Raw genomic sequence first — 15,455 nt, 5'->3', positions numbered from 1 at the left:
GGCCACACCCCCCTCCCTCAGGACTCCATCCATCCATCCATCCATTTTCCATCCCACTGAATCCGAACACAGGGTCACGGGGGTCTGCTGGAGCCAATCCCAGCCAACACAGGGCACAAGGCAGGAACCAATCCCGGGCAGAGTGCCAACCCACCGCAGCCTCAGGACTCCTCCAGATCTAATATGGAGCAAGCTTCGCAAAGCAGTTGCCACACCCCCTTGTGTAAACCACGCCCATTCTGAATAGCGATTTGAGTTCAGTAGCTGATGACATCAGAGCAGCATGTTGTCACAGTGGTTACCCCGCCCCTTATCAAACTAACCACTCCCCTCCACCGTTGACCACGCCCCCACCACATACCGTGCCATTCATGAGGCTTCAGGAGAAGCATTCAGTTCAGTTTTCACTTTCGCTTGGTTTGATAAAGAGAGACAATGAGAAAGAAAATAAACTTTATGGCTGAATAAATATACATTATTCTGTATAAACACATATTTTACAAAATCCCAAATAACTCTGGGTAATTTGCAATCCTCCTAAGCAAATTTTGCTTCATAAAAGTGGAAAAAAAGTGAAATATGAACATTTGTATTCCTTAAAGTCCCCAGGTGTGCTGTTTGTCTGATGAAGTCGCTGGCGTTTCCCTTTTTAGTTGTTTGGATTCCGTTTGTTGTTTTTTTTCTTTTCATTTATTTTATTTGGCTGCAAGTACAATATGTGCCCAGTAGGGCGGCGCCCTCTGCATGTCAGGAGGGGTGCAGTAACTGCCAGAGGAGGAGGCTGAGCAGGCAGACAGCTGACAGAGGACTCGGCGCCGGGCAGCAGGATGAAGAGGCGGCGGTGGCGGTCACTGATGTCCACCCAGGAGCCTGTGGCTTTTGGGATCCCGTCCGCTGCTGATTTTCCTGCTGGGTCAGAGGGGGGTCCACTGTCATGTATCCATTAGTGATTCGGATATTTGGCTGCTGAGTTGTGCTAAAAAGCAAAAATAAAAACAGAAAAAACACCTCAGTTCAATGAACCCGGAGATGGAGTGCAGGCTCCTTCTTTGCCCTTGAAAAGTGATTCATTCACCCCACTTATATAACTGGGGGTGATAGGAGACCACCTTTGCTGCATCAGGTTCGAGGCTGGGCTGAGTGCCTGTATAATAATATTATTAATCTCAAAGGCAATTCATATACTTGTATAGTATATTTGGGCAAAGAATCCTGGAAAGAAGCGCACAGGAAAAAAAGCGCACGTGGAAGAATACGCATACGGTAAAGTGCGCACGTGGAAAAAAGCACACGGCGGCGACATATAACTATTACAAATATAAAATGCTAGACATTAAGCCCGTTACAATAACAGGTGCTAGAACTGTAGTCCATAAACATTTTTAGGAACAGTCTATATTAAATGGCAAGGGACCTTTTACCTCATTAAATTTTTCCTGTAAAATGCCTGTAATTTTCTCTGACAGTAATACTGACTTTGCTGTCCGTAATATGCGTTAAATTTTCTGTCACAACAGTGGGCAATCAGCAGATTCTTCCCAGCAACTGATGTAATGTGTGCGAAAATAAATCCACTTTTAAAAGTCATCGTTTTGTAAAATCATGAAAATTTGTATATTTAGGAAAAACCCCTTCAGCGACTGACACTTTACCGGGCCAGGCTTCTTAATCGCAAATCTGACACCCTCAGAGTGAACACTTGCACAACAATGGGGAAGCTGGTCTCCGCGTCTCAGTACCCGATTGGATTTTTCGTGTTTTATGTTTTAGGTCTTACCTCATTTACCGAAATCCGATTGGATCGGCCATACGATATTTTATAGGTCCCGCCCTCTCTGTCTTGTGTGACGCGTCAGGTGGCCTTTGAAGCATCTGCTTTGAAAGCGTCGCACCGTGCCCCGCGCATGCGCACTTCACCAGAAGACACACACACACGGACACTGGACGCACACAGGGGTTTTATTAAAGAGGATACTCCACCTATACTGCTATGCATTTTTTATTATAAGAAAACCAGTAACGGCGCACTACACGATAACGTGCAGTGAATCCACTTGACTTGAGCATTTCTAGTTTTCCTCTTCTTTCTCTGTCTCAGTTTAACATTCGTTTGCTCAGAGGTTGATGCGCTTGCTTCTTCCTGAAGAGCTCTTCTTTACTCCACCCTAGCGGACCACTGCTTCTATTCTTTCGTTGGCATCTTTTCGCGTTAAAACTGATGTAGTTTTTGTATTGCAATTACTTTGTACGTTTTCTTTAATCTTTCACTTAATCTGGCACTTAAGTCTTCAATCTGCCTCAAGAATGATTAGCGAAGGTGGTAGGGAATGAGAACGACGCCAATACGCATGCGCCATACAGCCGCCCTGCTGCGCGCTGCCGAGAGTTGATTCTACAATAAAAGAAAATAAAAATAAAAAGAGTGATAAAATCATCACCCCGAAAGCAGATAGTAGATGTCACGTAGTATATGTGTAGCAAATTTCAAGTCAGTAGGTGAAAGGGTTTGCGAGCACACAGGTGATTTAAAATCCTGGACAGACAAACGAACAGCCACAGTAGACAATGACAATGTCTCCGTTCTTCGTTTTCATTAAGGAATGGCACTTTGTTGATCGATTCTCACGGCACCTCCAAGCATCTGTTCCATTTGTTGTGCGAAAACGCGGATATTCAAATCACTTGTAACCGAGAATTTGCTTGCCTTTCAGACTGGTCGAAAACTCCATCTCGCTTATTCAAAAAAAAAAAATGTCGACTTGCCTTGCTCGAATGTTAGGGAAGATTAAAGAAAACTCTAACTGTGTGGCCTGTTTATAGGACGACCTTTACTTACTTGCCGTAATAAAAACTGTAAAACACTAATTACCACTACCTGTGGAATAAGAAGGTACAGTGCATCCGGAAAGTATTCACAGCACATCACTTTCTCCACATTTTGTTATGTTACAGCCTTATTCCAAAATGGATTAAATTCATTTTTTTCCTCAGAATTCTACACACAACACCCCATAATGACAACGTGAAAAAAGTTTACTTGAGGGTTTTGCAAATTTATTAAAAATAAAAAAACTGAGAAAGCACATGTCCATAAGTATTCACAGCCTTTGCCGTGAAGCTCAAAATTGAGCTCAGATGCATCCTGTTTCCCCTGATCCTCCTTGAGATGTTTCTGCAGCTTCATTGGAGTCCACCTTTGGTAAATTCAGTTGACTGGACATGATTTGGAAAGGCACACACCTGTCTATAGAAGGTCCCACAGTTGACAGTTCATGTCAGAGCACAAACCAAGCATGAAGTCAAAGGAATTGTCTGTAGACCTCCGAGACAGACAAATCTGGGGAAGGTTACAGAAAAATTTCTGCTGCTTTGAAGGTCCCAATGAGCACAGTGGCCTCCATCATCCGTAAGTGGAAGAAGTTCAAAACCACCAGGACTCTTCCTAGAGCTGGCTGGCCATCTAAACTGTGCGATTGGGAGAGAAGGGCCTTAGTCAGGGAGGTGACCAAGAACCTGATGGTCACTCTGTCAGAGCTCCAGAGGTCCTCTGTGGAGAGAGGAGAACCTTCCAGAAGGACAACCATCTCTGCTGCAATCCACCAATCAGGCCTGTATGGTAGAGTGGCCAGACGGAAGCCACTTCTTAGTAAAAGGCACATGGCAGCCCGCCTGGAGTTTGCCAAAAGGCACCTGAAGGACTCTCAGACCATGAGAAAGAAAATTCTCTGGTCTGATGAGACAAAGATTGAACTCTTTGGTGTGAATGCCAGGCATCCCGTTTGGAGGAAACCAGGCACCGCTCATCACCAGGCCAATACCATCCCTACAGTGAAGCATGGTGGTGGCAGCATCATGCTGTGGGGATGTTTTTCAGCGGCAGGGACTGGGAGACTAGTCAGGATAAAGGGAAAGATGACTGCAGCAATGTACAGAGACATCCTGGATGAAAACCTGCTCCAGAGCACTCTTGACCTCAGACTGGGGTGATGGTTCATCTTTCAGCAGGACAACGACCCTAAGCACACAGCCAAGAGATCAAAGGAGTGGCTTCAAGACAACTCTGTGAATGTCCTTGAGTGGCCCAGCCAGAGCCCAGGCTTCAATCTGATTGAACATCTCTGGAGAGATCTTAAAATGGCTCTGCACCGACGCTTCCCATCCAGCCTGATGGAGCTTGAGAGGTGCTGCAAAGAGGAATGGGCGAAACTGGCCAAGGATAGGTGTGCCAAGCTTGTGGCATCATATTCAACAAGACTTGAGGCTGGAATTGCTGCCAAAGGTGCATCGACAAAGTATTGAGCAAAGGCTGTGAATACTTATGGACATGGGATTTCTCAGTTTTTTTTATTTTTAATAAATTTGCGAAAACCTCAACTAAACTTTTTTCACGTTGTCATTATGGGGTGTTGTGTGTAGAATTCTGAGGAAAAAAATTAATTTAATCCATTTTGGAATAAGGCTGTAACATAACAAAATGTGGAAAAAGTGATGTGCTGTGAATACTTTCTGGATGCACTGTATAATTATAAATTCTGAAAACTATTTTAAAGAAGAATAATTTCCTAGAAATGGTGATTTTAGCACAACAATGACATTAATAAAAGGATTAATGACTATTTTATTTTATGGACCATCCAACAGCCCACTATCCCAATTAGCACAGATTAAAACATACAAGCTTATAAATATGTTTAGTGACCAATTATACAATTTCGTTTATTGCGATGTATAATATAATTTGTTTTCTTCTTTGCATATACGCCTTTGCCATATACACATTTATCCACGTGCACTTATATGACTGTGTGCTTCTTTCCGGTCACCTTCGACAAGATATATGGCCCCCTTGTGGCTAAACATTGAAAATACAGGCCAGCCTCAACATCTGCTTATCTGTCTTACCCGTAACCAGCCTGTATGTGAAATATGTAAAATTCCTGGAGCTGTGTTCAGTAGGGAAAGGCACTATATAATGTGTTCTTGTTGACAATGATTACAATAGCCCTCGTGGATGGCCTGTCATCCCGACTGGGATAGAGGATGACCCCTTACCTGGCCGAGTGGCCACTATAGGCGGATTCGTATCCCAGGTGGGATGGGTCCTACTCCCTTTCCCAGACGAGGGGAGTGAACAGCGGGTGGACTTGAAGGGTGGCTACCTGTCAGCAGTTCCCCCAGGATGACAGGTGGCAGCGTTCCCCTGTGCTACCTCCCGTTTGGGCATCCGCAGAGCCGTCTGGGATTTGTAGTTCTAGTAGTTTGGACTGACTGGCCATGGAGCTCTGTGAAGAGGATTACTTGTGTAATGGGCTTCACTGCGTCTTTCATTTCGGATGTGCTCCCCCTAGTGACCAAACTGAGAAGTACAAATTTGTAAACGACCGTTGAAATTGATTTGTCACGAGCCTCAGCTGGGCACCCTTCCAACGCAGGACGCACACGTACTCAAGTCATCAAGCAGTCTAAATCAGGCGTCTTTGCAGACAAAAACACACCCGGGGAATTTTGTAAACCGGGTAGAGGATCAATCTGTGAGGTAATCACTGGCCACTCTGCAGACACACCAGCTCAAATGACAGAAACAACATTAAATTATGGCATTATGTCATTGTGAGCGAGTGGGTGAGTGGGGGGTCTGGCATTTGTGCCAAGCCTTAGCTCTGCCTAGAAATGTTGTGGTAGGAAACTCCAAAGTGTTAGCGACTTGTTTCTGAGCAGGCACTTTTATATACAGTAGAGCCTTCTTAATGGACAGACTGGCAGCTTGACATCCCTTGAAAAGTACATGTGTGGTCCTAACCCTGACGCTTGGCACAGACCCCACCCAACACCCTGTTGCTGTGCCTCTCAGTCTATGAATAAATCCTGCTGTTTGAGGTAGGTGGGGCTGTGAAGTGGGCGTTATGATCATGTGATCACGGGTGGGAGGGGTATTGTGAGATAGGCGGGGCCACCCTGCTTGGTTGGGAGTGGAAAGCATTAACAGTTGACACTTTCAGTACAAGGTGGGTGCGGCCATATTGAATGTTTTGGAGTGTCATCGTGAGGTGGGTGGGGCCACCCTCTATGACTCTGAATGTCATTGATGGCTGTAGGTGGAAGTCGGTCTGCACCACATGGAAATGGGTGGAACCTTCATACACAGTTGGTGGTGCCATTGTGTGCTGGGCAGGGCCACCCAGACTATGAATTCCATTGACAGATGGGTGGGGACAGCCGGCATGCGCCAAGACTAAGCCACTGGAATTGAACTGAAAGACTACGACTGCCATTGTAAGGTGGCTGTGCCTGATGCAAGTGTTTTGAAGTGTCATTGTGAGGTGGGTGGTGCCACCCTACATAAATGTGTATGTCATTGATGGCCTGTATAGCTGGAAGTGACATCACAAGGTGGGTGGGACTGCACTGAATGACTGGAAGTGCCATTGGGAGATGGGCATTGCCACTCTGCTTGACAAGGAATATCATTTGGAAAGTGGGCAGAAGCGTTGCAAATGGATGGCACAGCCATTGTTAAGTGGGCATAACTGTCATGCTTGTCTTTGAGTGGCACCACAAGGTGGGTGGGACTGAACTGAATGGCTGGGAGTACCACTGAGAGATGCATGGGGGCATTGCGCTTGATGATGAATACCGTTTGGAAGGTGGGCAGAACCCCATTAAGTGGCTAGAAGTGCCAAAATGAGGAGAGTGTGACAGCTAGGAGTGTCATTATGAAATGGGTGGGACCACTGTGCATGATAATGAATGCCATTTGGCGAGTGGGCATTGCTGTACCAAATGGCTGGAAGAGCTGTCCTGAACTGGGTATGGCCATCATGCTTGGCTGGGACTGCCATTGTGAGATGGGCGAGGCTGCTAGGCTTGATTGTGATTACGATTGACAGGTGGGTGGAGCCAGCATGCATGACAGAGGATGCTAAGACCAATCCACTGAAAGTGGGCGGGAGTAAACAGAACTGATGGGAGAGGTAGGCGGGCAGCACCAACCTACATAGCTATGAATGCAGTTGATAGCACAACTGGGAGGAAAGGTGACCCTGCATAGATGGGAGTGCCACTGTGAAATGGGCAGGGACAGTCTGAGCAACAATTAATAAAATGTAGAAAGTGGGTGGGACCACACCTAATGGCTGGGAGTGCCATCATGAAGTGAGGGTGGCCATCATGTTTGGCTGGGAGTGCTATTGCGACTTGGTGTGGGGTTGCAATTGATAGATGGGTAGTGCTATCCACTGGAATTGTCATCGTAATGAAGGTGGGATTGCCCTGAATGGCTGGGAGTGCTGGATGGGCAGGGCCACCTTGCAACAGGTATGAATGCAATTGAGAGTTTGGAGGGGCCAGTGAGGACAACTGGGAGGGTCATTCTGAGGTTTGGGAAAGTTCGCAATGTATTGTTGTATAGTTGACATTGTGAGATGGGTGTGACTGCCCTGAGCAACTGGGAATGTCATTATGAGGTGAACTGGGCCAGCCAGCACAGGAAGGAATGCCATTTGTGAGAGGCGGCGCCATGAATGGCATTGACCGATGGATAGGGAATGTGTGCACAAGTAGGAGTGGCAGTTGGAGATAGGTGGAGTCATCATTCACAGCTGGGAGTACCGTTGCAAGATGGGAGGGACCACCTTAAATGGCTGAGATTGCCATTGTGCAGTACGTAGGGTCCTGAGGTTTCTTGATATGTCACATGACCTGAGGTGGGCGGGTTCCTTGTTATGTCACATGACTTGAGGTGGGCGGGTTGCTTGTTATGTCACATGACTTGAGGTGGGCGGGTTGCTTATGTCACATGACTGGAGGTGGGTGGGATTCTTGATATGTCACCTGACCTGTGGTGGGCGGGTTCCTTATGTCACATGCCTTGAGGTGGGTGGGTTTCTTGATATGTCACATGACTTGAGGTGGGCGGGTTGCTTGTTATGTCACATGACCTGAGGTGGGCAGGGTTGCTTATCTCACATGCCTTGAGGTGGGTGGGTTTCTTGATATGTCACATGACTTGAGGTGGGCGGGTTGCTTGTTATGTCACATGACTTGAGGTGGGCGGGTTGCTTGTTACGTCACATGACTGAGGTGGGCGGGTTGCTTATGTCACATGACCGGAGGTGGGTGGGTTTCCTGATATGTCACCTGACCTGTGGTGGGCGGGTTCCTTATGTCACATGCCTTGAGGTGGGTGGGTTTCTTGATATGTCACATGACTTGAGGTGGGCGGGTTGCTTGTTATGTCATCATTTGGACACACCCCAAATGACTTTTTAACCATATGAAATGAAAAGTTCCTGCCCTTAGAAGAAGGTTTAGTTTGTGGTGAAATTGTGCAAATAATAATCTTAATATTGTTAACTAAATCCGAGCCGGTGCCATGTGCACTCAGTGGTTGTGCACACTGATGAAGTAGAACTTGGATAAAGTCACACGTTCCATTCTCCTGATACTGAGCAAACAGAGTTGCTCCAGTGTATGGTCACCATACAGCCCCCTCATCATGAAGAGATTGACTGATAGCCAACTATACGCTTCATCAGAGTCACCTAATGCTAGTTAATAGACCTGGTGACACTAAAGGGTGGTCTGCACTTTGCTGCATCTTTTAGCAGTCAATTCCTTGCTGAGCTGCCCAGGATGTGGCTCTGGACCTGACATAGCCAATCTAATGATGCGGGTGGGATCTCAAGTCCTGTCGGTGGGCTGCTTATATTAAAGAATGTGAAAAAGTGAACTGAACTCCATGTCAAGCCCTCTTGTGGACAGACCCAGTATTGCACACATACCTCTCCCCCATGCGCACCCACAAGTCATTGAACTGCCGGTGGCGCCCGTGGTGCCGGTGATGTTTCTTTGGAATCTTCTTCTGGCGGCCAAACTCCTCCAGCTGGTTCAGGCTGTCAGGGAGCAGCAGGTGGGGAGTCATCAGGCCCTCATCTAGTGGGGGCGAAATGGGCGAATCGGTCTCCGAGGAGCGCCCCCATGTGGTTGGAAACTGCGTTGCTGTTGTAGAAGGATTCAGCTTCCTAAAATGTCAAAGGTATACAGATATCTGTTAGTTTACTTTGTTTTTTTTTTAAGGAGACCCCTCAAACCCCTCCACCCCAACCCCTCCAAGGCTGACAGTTTTCTTGCATACATCACAATAAAGTCAGAGATTCTACCTTTGTGAGAACTTTCTTGAGGGCTGGGAGTGTGGCATGACAAGGTGGGTGGGACAGAACTGAATGGCTGGGAGTACCACTGAGAGATGCATGGGGCCATTGTGCTTGATGATGAATACCCTTTGGGAGGTGGGTAGAACCCCATTAAATGGCTAGAAGTGCCAAAATGAGGCGAGTGTGACAGCAAGGAGTGTCATTGTGAAATGGGTGGTACCACTGTGCATGATAATGAATGCCATTTGGTAAGTGGGTGTTGCTGTACCAAATGGCTGGAAGAGCTGTCCTGAACTGGGTATGGCCATCGTGTTTGGCTGGGAGTGCCATTGTGAGATGGGCGGGGATGCTAGGCTTGATTGTGATTATGATTGACAGGTGGGTGGAGCCCGCATGCATGACAGAGGATGCTAAGACCAATCCACTGAAAGTGGGCGGGAGTAAACAGAACAGACGGGAGAGGAAGGCGAGCAGCACCAACCTACATAGCTATGAATGCAGTTGAGAGTGGGCATAACTGTCATGCTTGTCTGGGATTGGCACTACAAGGTGGGTGGGACTGAACTGAATGGCTGGGAGTACCACTGAGAGATGCATGGGGCCATTGTGCTTGATGATGAATACCCTTTGGGAGGTGGGCAGAACCCCATCAAATGGCTAGAAGTGCCATTTTGAGGCGAGTGTGACAGCTAGGAGTGTCATTATGAAATGGGTGGTACCATTTGGCGAGTGGGCGTTACTGTACCAAATGTCTGGGAGAGCTGTCTTGAACTGGGTATGGCCATCGTGTTTGGCTGGGAGTGCCATTTTTGAGAGATGGGCGGGGTTGCTAGACTTGATCGTGATTACGATTGACAGGTGGGTGGAGCCAGCATGCATGACAGAGAATGCTAAGACCAATCCACTGAAAGTGGGCGGGAGTAAACAGAACGGATGGGAGAGGTAGGCGGGCAGCAGCTATGAATGCAGTTGAGAGTCATGATGGGTGGGAAGCACAATTGGGAGGAGCACCGTGAAGTGGGAAAGGTGACCCTGCATAGATGGGAGTGCCATTGTGAAATGGGCAGGGACATTCTGAGCAACAATTAATAAAATGTAGAAAGTGGGTGGGACCACACCTAATGGCTGGGAGTGCCATCATGAAATGAGCGTGGCCATCGTGTTTGGCAGTGCCATTGTGAAGTGGGCATGGCCATTGTATTTGACAGTTTTCTTGCATACATCACAATAAAGTCAGAGATTCTACCCTTGTGACAACTTTCTTGAGGGCTAACTCACGTGTTGAAAGGCGCTATATGAAAAATATTATTGAATAGGGGAGGCACTGTGGCGTAGTAGCTAAGGGGTTGGGAGTTCAAATCCCACTACTGACACCACTGTGGGACCCCGAGCAAGTCACGTCACCTGCCTGTGCTCCAATGGGAACAACAAAAGAAATGAAACCAACCGTATCTCAGATGTTGTAAGCTGCCTCGGGTAGAAGTGTCAGCCAAATGTCTCTATTATAATAAAAACAATCCTGGGACGGGACGAGACGAGACTTTTTCAGAGAGACACTTTCACGCCTCACGAGACGAGACTTTGTACCAAGAGATTTAACCAGGCCCGGGACCGGAAATAAAAGACAAAGAGTAGATGACAAAGTAGAATGTCGTAAAGAATTCAAAAACGTTGGCGCGATACACACGCAGAGCAGGTTAGAGATAATGAAAGTACGAAGATTCAAAAGTCTCAAAAAAACTGATAGTAAAGATCGCATTGGCGCAAACAAACGGAAATTATTACTCGGTGAAATAACGGAACAGCGAAAAGAAATCGAATATATGGCCATCGGTGATATGACAGCAGTATGTAGATATTGTTCAGCTTTAAAGTTTAAGTCACAGACTTGTGGATCGTCTAATTCGTGTTGCCATCAGTGAAGAGGCGTGTGGTGAGAATTCAAAGGTTTGTTGTTTGGTGAAAGTGAAATCCGCATACGCGAGTGGAAGAGACGAGAACTGGCTGACACGCAGCACCAGCCGGGGGGTTGGTGAGCAAAGTGAGCAGGGGGCAAAGCCCCCTAGTTAGAAGAAATAAAAAGGGCAAAATGTATTGTGTAAGGCGCTATATAAAGTTAAAGGGCGGCAGATTAATTTCATAACCCTAATTTTGCAAATGACCCTGATTCTTAATCACCTCCTTTATTTGTACCCCTGCAGAAACAGAAAAAAGTGACTCGTGCTTGTCGGTGGCTCTGAAAGTTCACACTCGTTTCTGTGCGAAAGGCGCTATACAGAATAAAGACCTCCTTTGCTTTGTGCCCCCATCATAACTTATCGTCTATGGTGGAGGAGCAAAACTTCTGATCTCCGGTTGTTGACTTTTTAGGGTCTCCTGATACCGAAAACATCGACATCTTGATGATGGGTGTGCGTGTGTGTGTCACTGTTTCTTGAGGACTCTCCAGAGTTAAAACAGCTAGATGGAAAAACACCAAACTCGACACGTAAGCCCGTTATGAGACGGCGATGTGCTGATTGGCTGATTAGAGACCCTCGAGAGGACCCCTCAAATACCGTAGCTCTGCAATGAATTCTGAATTCTTCTCGTCAGTTGCTATCGTGATGACCTCAGAGATGGCATCAGAGCGCTGAATCATTACTGAAATGTTAGAGAAGAGTTTGGGCAACTTGGCTCTGAGGGGGCAAAGCCCACCGAAGCTCACGTCTATAGAAGCACCTTGGCCTCCCCGAGTTGCTCAGTTTAGTCGACGTGGGATATTTCAAGTCAGTTCTGTTCCTCATACTGCTTGGCGTTTGTTAAATTCTTATTCTGCAAGTCGGCTCAGACTGGGGGGCATACACTGGTATACAGCACGTTACCGCACCAACCACATGACAAAACAGCTCAGGATCCCGGTTGGCAGCCCCTCTAGACAGACATGCGGTCCAGTGCCCACCCACCGGAAGTGACCCTCGTATCTGCCGCAGCCAGGTGTTATGTGGGCGACCCCTTGGCCTGCTCCTCAACAATGAGGGTCCTTTGAGCCGGATCAACACCACATGGCTGTAACTGACGCTTCCTCACAATGTGCCTCATTTGGGACCCCATTAGCAACATAAAGTCACACCAGCGGGACCCAAGGATTCTCCAAAGAGACACACATGCAGGAGTCCAGTCTTCATCTCAGGTCACTGGACAGCGTCCATGTCTCACAAAACATGGAGCACCAGGACTCTAAAGACTTGGACCTTCGTCCTTTTGCAGATATCAAGAGTGCCACACACCCCTTTCGAGTGACCTCATGACCCCCCAATGCTCTCCCAATCCATCTACTGACGTCATACGAAGAGTCACCAGTGATGTGAATGCCATTGCTGAGGTCAGTAAACCTCTCAACGTGGTCGACACGCTGTCCACAGACACACACACGTGCCCATTAATATAATAAATATTAAATTGTCTGCTGTGGGTTGGCGCCCTGCCTGGGGATTTGTTCCTGCCTTATGCCCTGTGTTGGCTGGGATTGGCTCCAGCAGACCCCCGTGACCCTGTGTTCGGATTCAGCGGGTTGGAAAATGGATGGATGGATGGATGTTCTTTAAGGGTGGTCTTCAATGTGCACAAATGAAGAAGAATATCATCGAGCCGCCACTCGCCCTCTAGCCAGTGGCATCAATGAATGCCAGTTTCATTTTGAAGGCCACATTCTCCGCATACCCCCAGAATGCCTACCAGAAGTGGCCATGCTGTGGATGCCAGTGCAGTGCAAGGGAAACGGAAGCAAAGGTGCCCGAGGGCAAATAAATGGGCACACCTCTCTCGAAGACTTTCATGCAGTCAAGTTGGCGTGGGTCGAAACTGAGGCCACCGCTGCTGCTAATGACCAAGCTTGATGGCGATCGCTTGGTGCCCAATGTGCCACCCGGCACAGGAGAAACTAAAGTTAAGTAAGCATGCCATGTGCATAACTGTATTGGGTGGGGTCTAGTCATGTTGGGATTGGACTGGAAACCACTGGGAGCCCAGTTCAGGTCTCACCTCGGCCCCACTGTGTGGAAGCCACTTCACCAGGCGGTGCTTCAGTTGAAGTAAAGATGAACGACTCTGCAGTCCGTGTAGCGCCTTACGATGGGGTCTGACTGCTGAGGGGCACTGCTTAAAATGAAGGCGGCTGATTGGTGAAAGGCACTATAGGCAATACACACTCACACGGTTATAATCCACTAGAAGCCCCTCCGTGCTGTGCAAGCTGTACAATTCAGCCCACTAGGTGGCATTTCCAGTCTGCTCCATTCTGCCAACTGGTTATTGTGTGGTCTGCCCTGCCTGCACAGGGATTGTTGCTGCCTTGTGCCCGATGCTTGCTGGCATTGGCTACAGCTTCCCCCATGACCCTATCCTGCATAAGCAGGTTGTAAGGATGGACGGACAAACGGATGGATGGTAATTATCTGTCACAAGTCTCCTATAGCCTTGGGTTTCATCATCTCTTAGGTGAGATCTCCATTTCTTTGACTGCTCCTCCCTCAGGCTTACTTTTGCAGGCTAATGCCATTCGTGAAAGGCGCTATACAGAACGAAGTGTCGGCTATTACTTATTGCATGCCCCCATTATTTACGAGGGTGACTCCAAAAATTATCCGCACTCCGGCTGTAGAACTTATCTTAATCAACTTTCAGGAAAGACAGACCCATCATTTTTCGACATCACTCGATGCGCTTTGTCCTTCTGTCAACAAGCTTTCGTGTTCCTTCATTTTAAAAAAAAATGTTTTAGGCTGAGCTGTGAGCCACGAACGCTCCGCTGTCTCCACATCTTCATCCTCGTAGGGCTTCTTTTTCGAAACCCAAGTCTGTCGTGGATTATCGCACAGGCTGATCTGCCACATCATCTTCTGTCACTCGTCTGTTCAACGGAATCGTCACGTGCACGCTCCGTGTCGTCATCAGTCGTGGACGTGGCCGGACGTCCGGCTCCTTCTTCTTCATGGCTGACACTTGTGTGACCTTCCTTGAACTTCTCTATCCATTCATACACACAAAACCCTCTCTCCATACGGTGCACAAAGTCTTCGATAAATATGAGCACCGGGCACACCCTCAGACCACAGAAAACGAATCAACGCACGTTGCTCTTCTTTCATGCAAATCACAAGTGGGGCAGCCATTGTTTCTCGCGCCGCAGTTACAAACGATCTGACGTAACACATTCACACCTGCGCAGCCGTGACCGGGGAGACGGGGACCTCAGCGCGGATAAGACAGTTGGGATGTAACCCTCATACTTCAGCCGCATCGAGTCTTTAAGTTTAGTCTGACCTGGTTTTCTTTCGCTGCTACCTTTATTCAATCTTATTTAACATGGTGTAAAAGGCACTATATTAATGAAATAAAGCTGGGCGTCACCTATTAAAGGTCTCGATAGATCCCCTTCAGCTACATCACTTCTTTATTTGCATTGGGCACATCTGGGGTCTCGTGTGCTGCTCCTTTACTCACTTATTTTGCAAGCTAATGCTCATTGTGAAAGGCGCTATATGAAGTGTCGACAATTTCCTATTAAACATCCTTTTAATTTTCCTGCTGATTCGTTTCTTTTTTTATTAAGTTCAATCAGATCTGGTTTTCTTTCAGTGCTTCCCATTCACGGCTATTATTCATATTTAATGCACTTTGTGAAAGGCACTATATAAAAGTTAGTCCTGGATATTTCCTATTATACACCCTCTGTAAGTTCCTCTGTAAGAATCCATCCATCCATCCATCCATTTTCCAACCCGCTGAATCCGAACACAGGGTCACGGGGGTCTGCTGGAGCCAATCCCAGCCAACACAGGGCACAAGGCAGGAACCAATCCCGGGCAGGGTGCCAACCCACCGCAGGACACACACAAACACACCCACACACCAAGGCCAATTTAGAATCTCCAATCCACCTAACCAGCATGTCTTTGGACTGTGGAAGAGAAACCGGAGCATCCGGAGGAAACACACGCAGACACGGGCAGAACATGCAAACTCCACGCAGGGAGGACCCGGGAAGCGAACCCAGGTCCCCAGATCTCCCAACTGCGAGGCAGCAGCGCTACCCACTGCGCCACCGTGCCGACCCTCTGTAAGAATCATTTATTTTTATTAAGTTTAATCAGATCTGGTTTCCTTAAAAGGACTATTATACATAATAAATGCGCATTTATCATCCATCCATCCATTATCCAACTCGCCATATCCTAACTACAGGGTCACGGGGGTCTGTTGGAGCCAATCCCAGCCAACACAGAGCGCAAGGCAGGAAACAAATCCCGGGCCGGGCGCCAG

General features: G+C 47.5%; 1 protein-coding gene across 2 annotated transcripts in view; it reads right to left on the bottom strand.

The window, feature by feature from the left end:
* Positions 1-559: 559 nt before the first annotated feature.
* The window catches only part of trabd2b (TraB domain containing 2B), a 384,138-nt gene continuing 369,242 nt past the window's right edge, over positions 560-15,455 (bottom strand). For both annotated transcript variants that reach the window (XM_051932730.1, XM_051932731.1), the window contains exons 6-7: positions 8,781-9,020; positions 560-976 (exon numbers count right to left, since the gene is read on the bottom strand). In XM_051932730.1, the coding sequence (XP_051788690.1) occupies positions 748-976; positions 8,781-9,020 (469 nt within the window). In that variant the 3' untranslated portion in view covers positions 560-747. The remainder of the gene's footprint in view (positions 977-8,780; positions 9,021-15,455) is intronic.

This window comes from Erpetoichthys calabaricus, chromosome 10, assembly GCF_900747795.2.
Source record: "Erpetoichthys calabaricus chromosome 10, fErpCal1.3, whole genome shotgun sequence".
Taxonomy (NCBI): Eukaryota; Metazoa; Chordata; class Cladistia; order Polypteriformes; family Polypteridae; genus Erpetoichthys; species Erpetoichthys calabaricus.
This window is presented reverse-complemented; position numbering and strand designations above follow the sequence as displayed.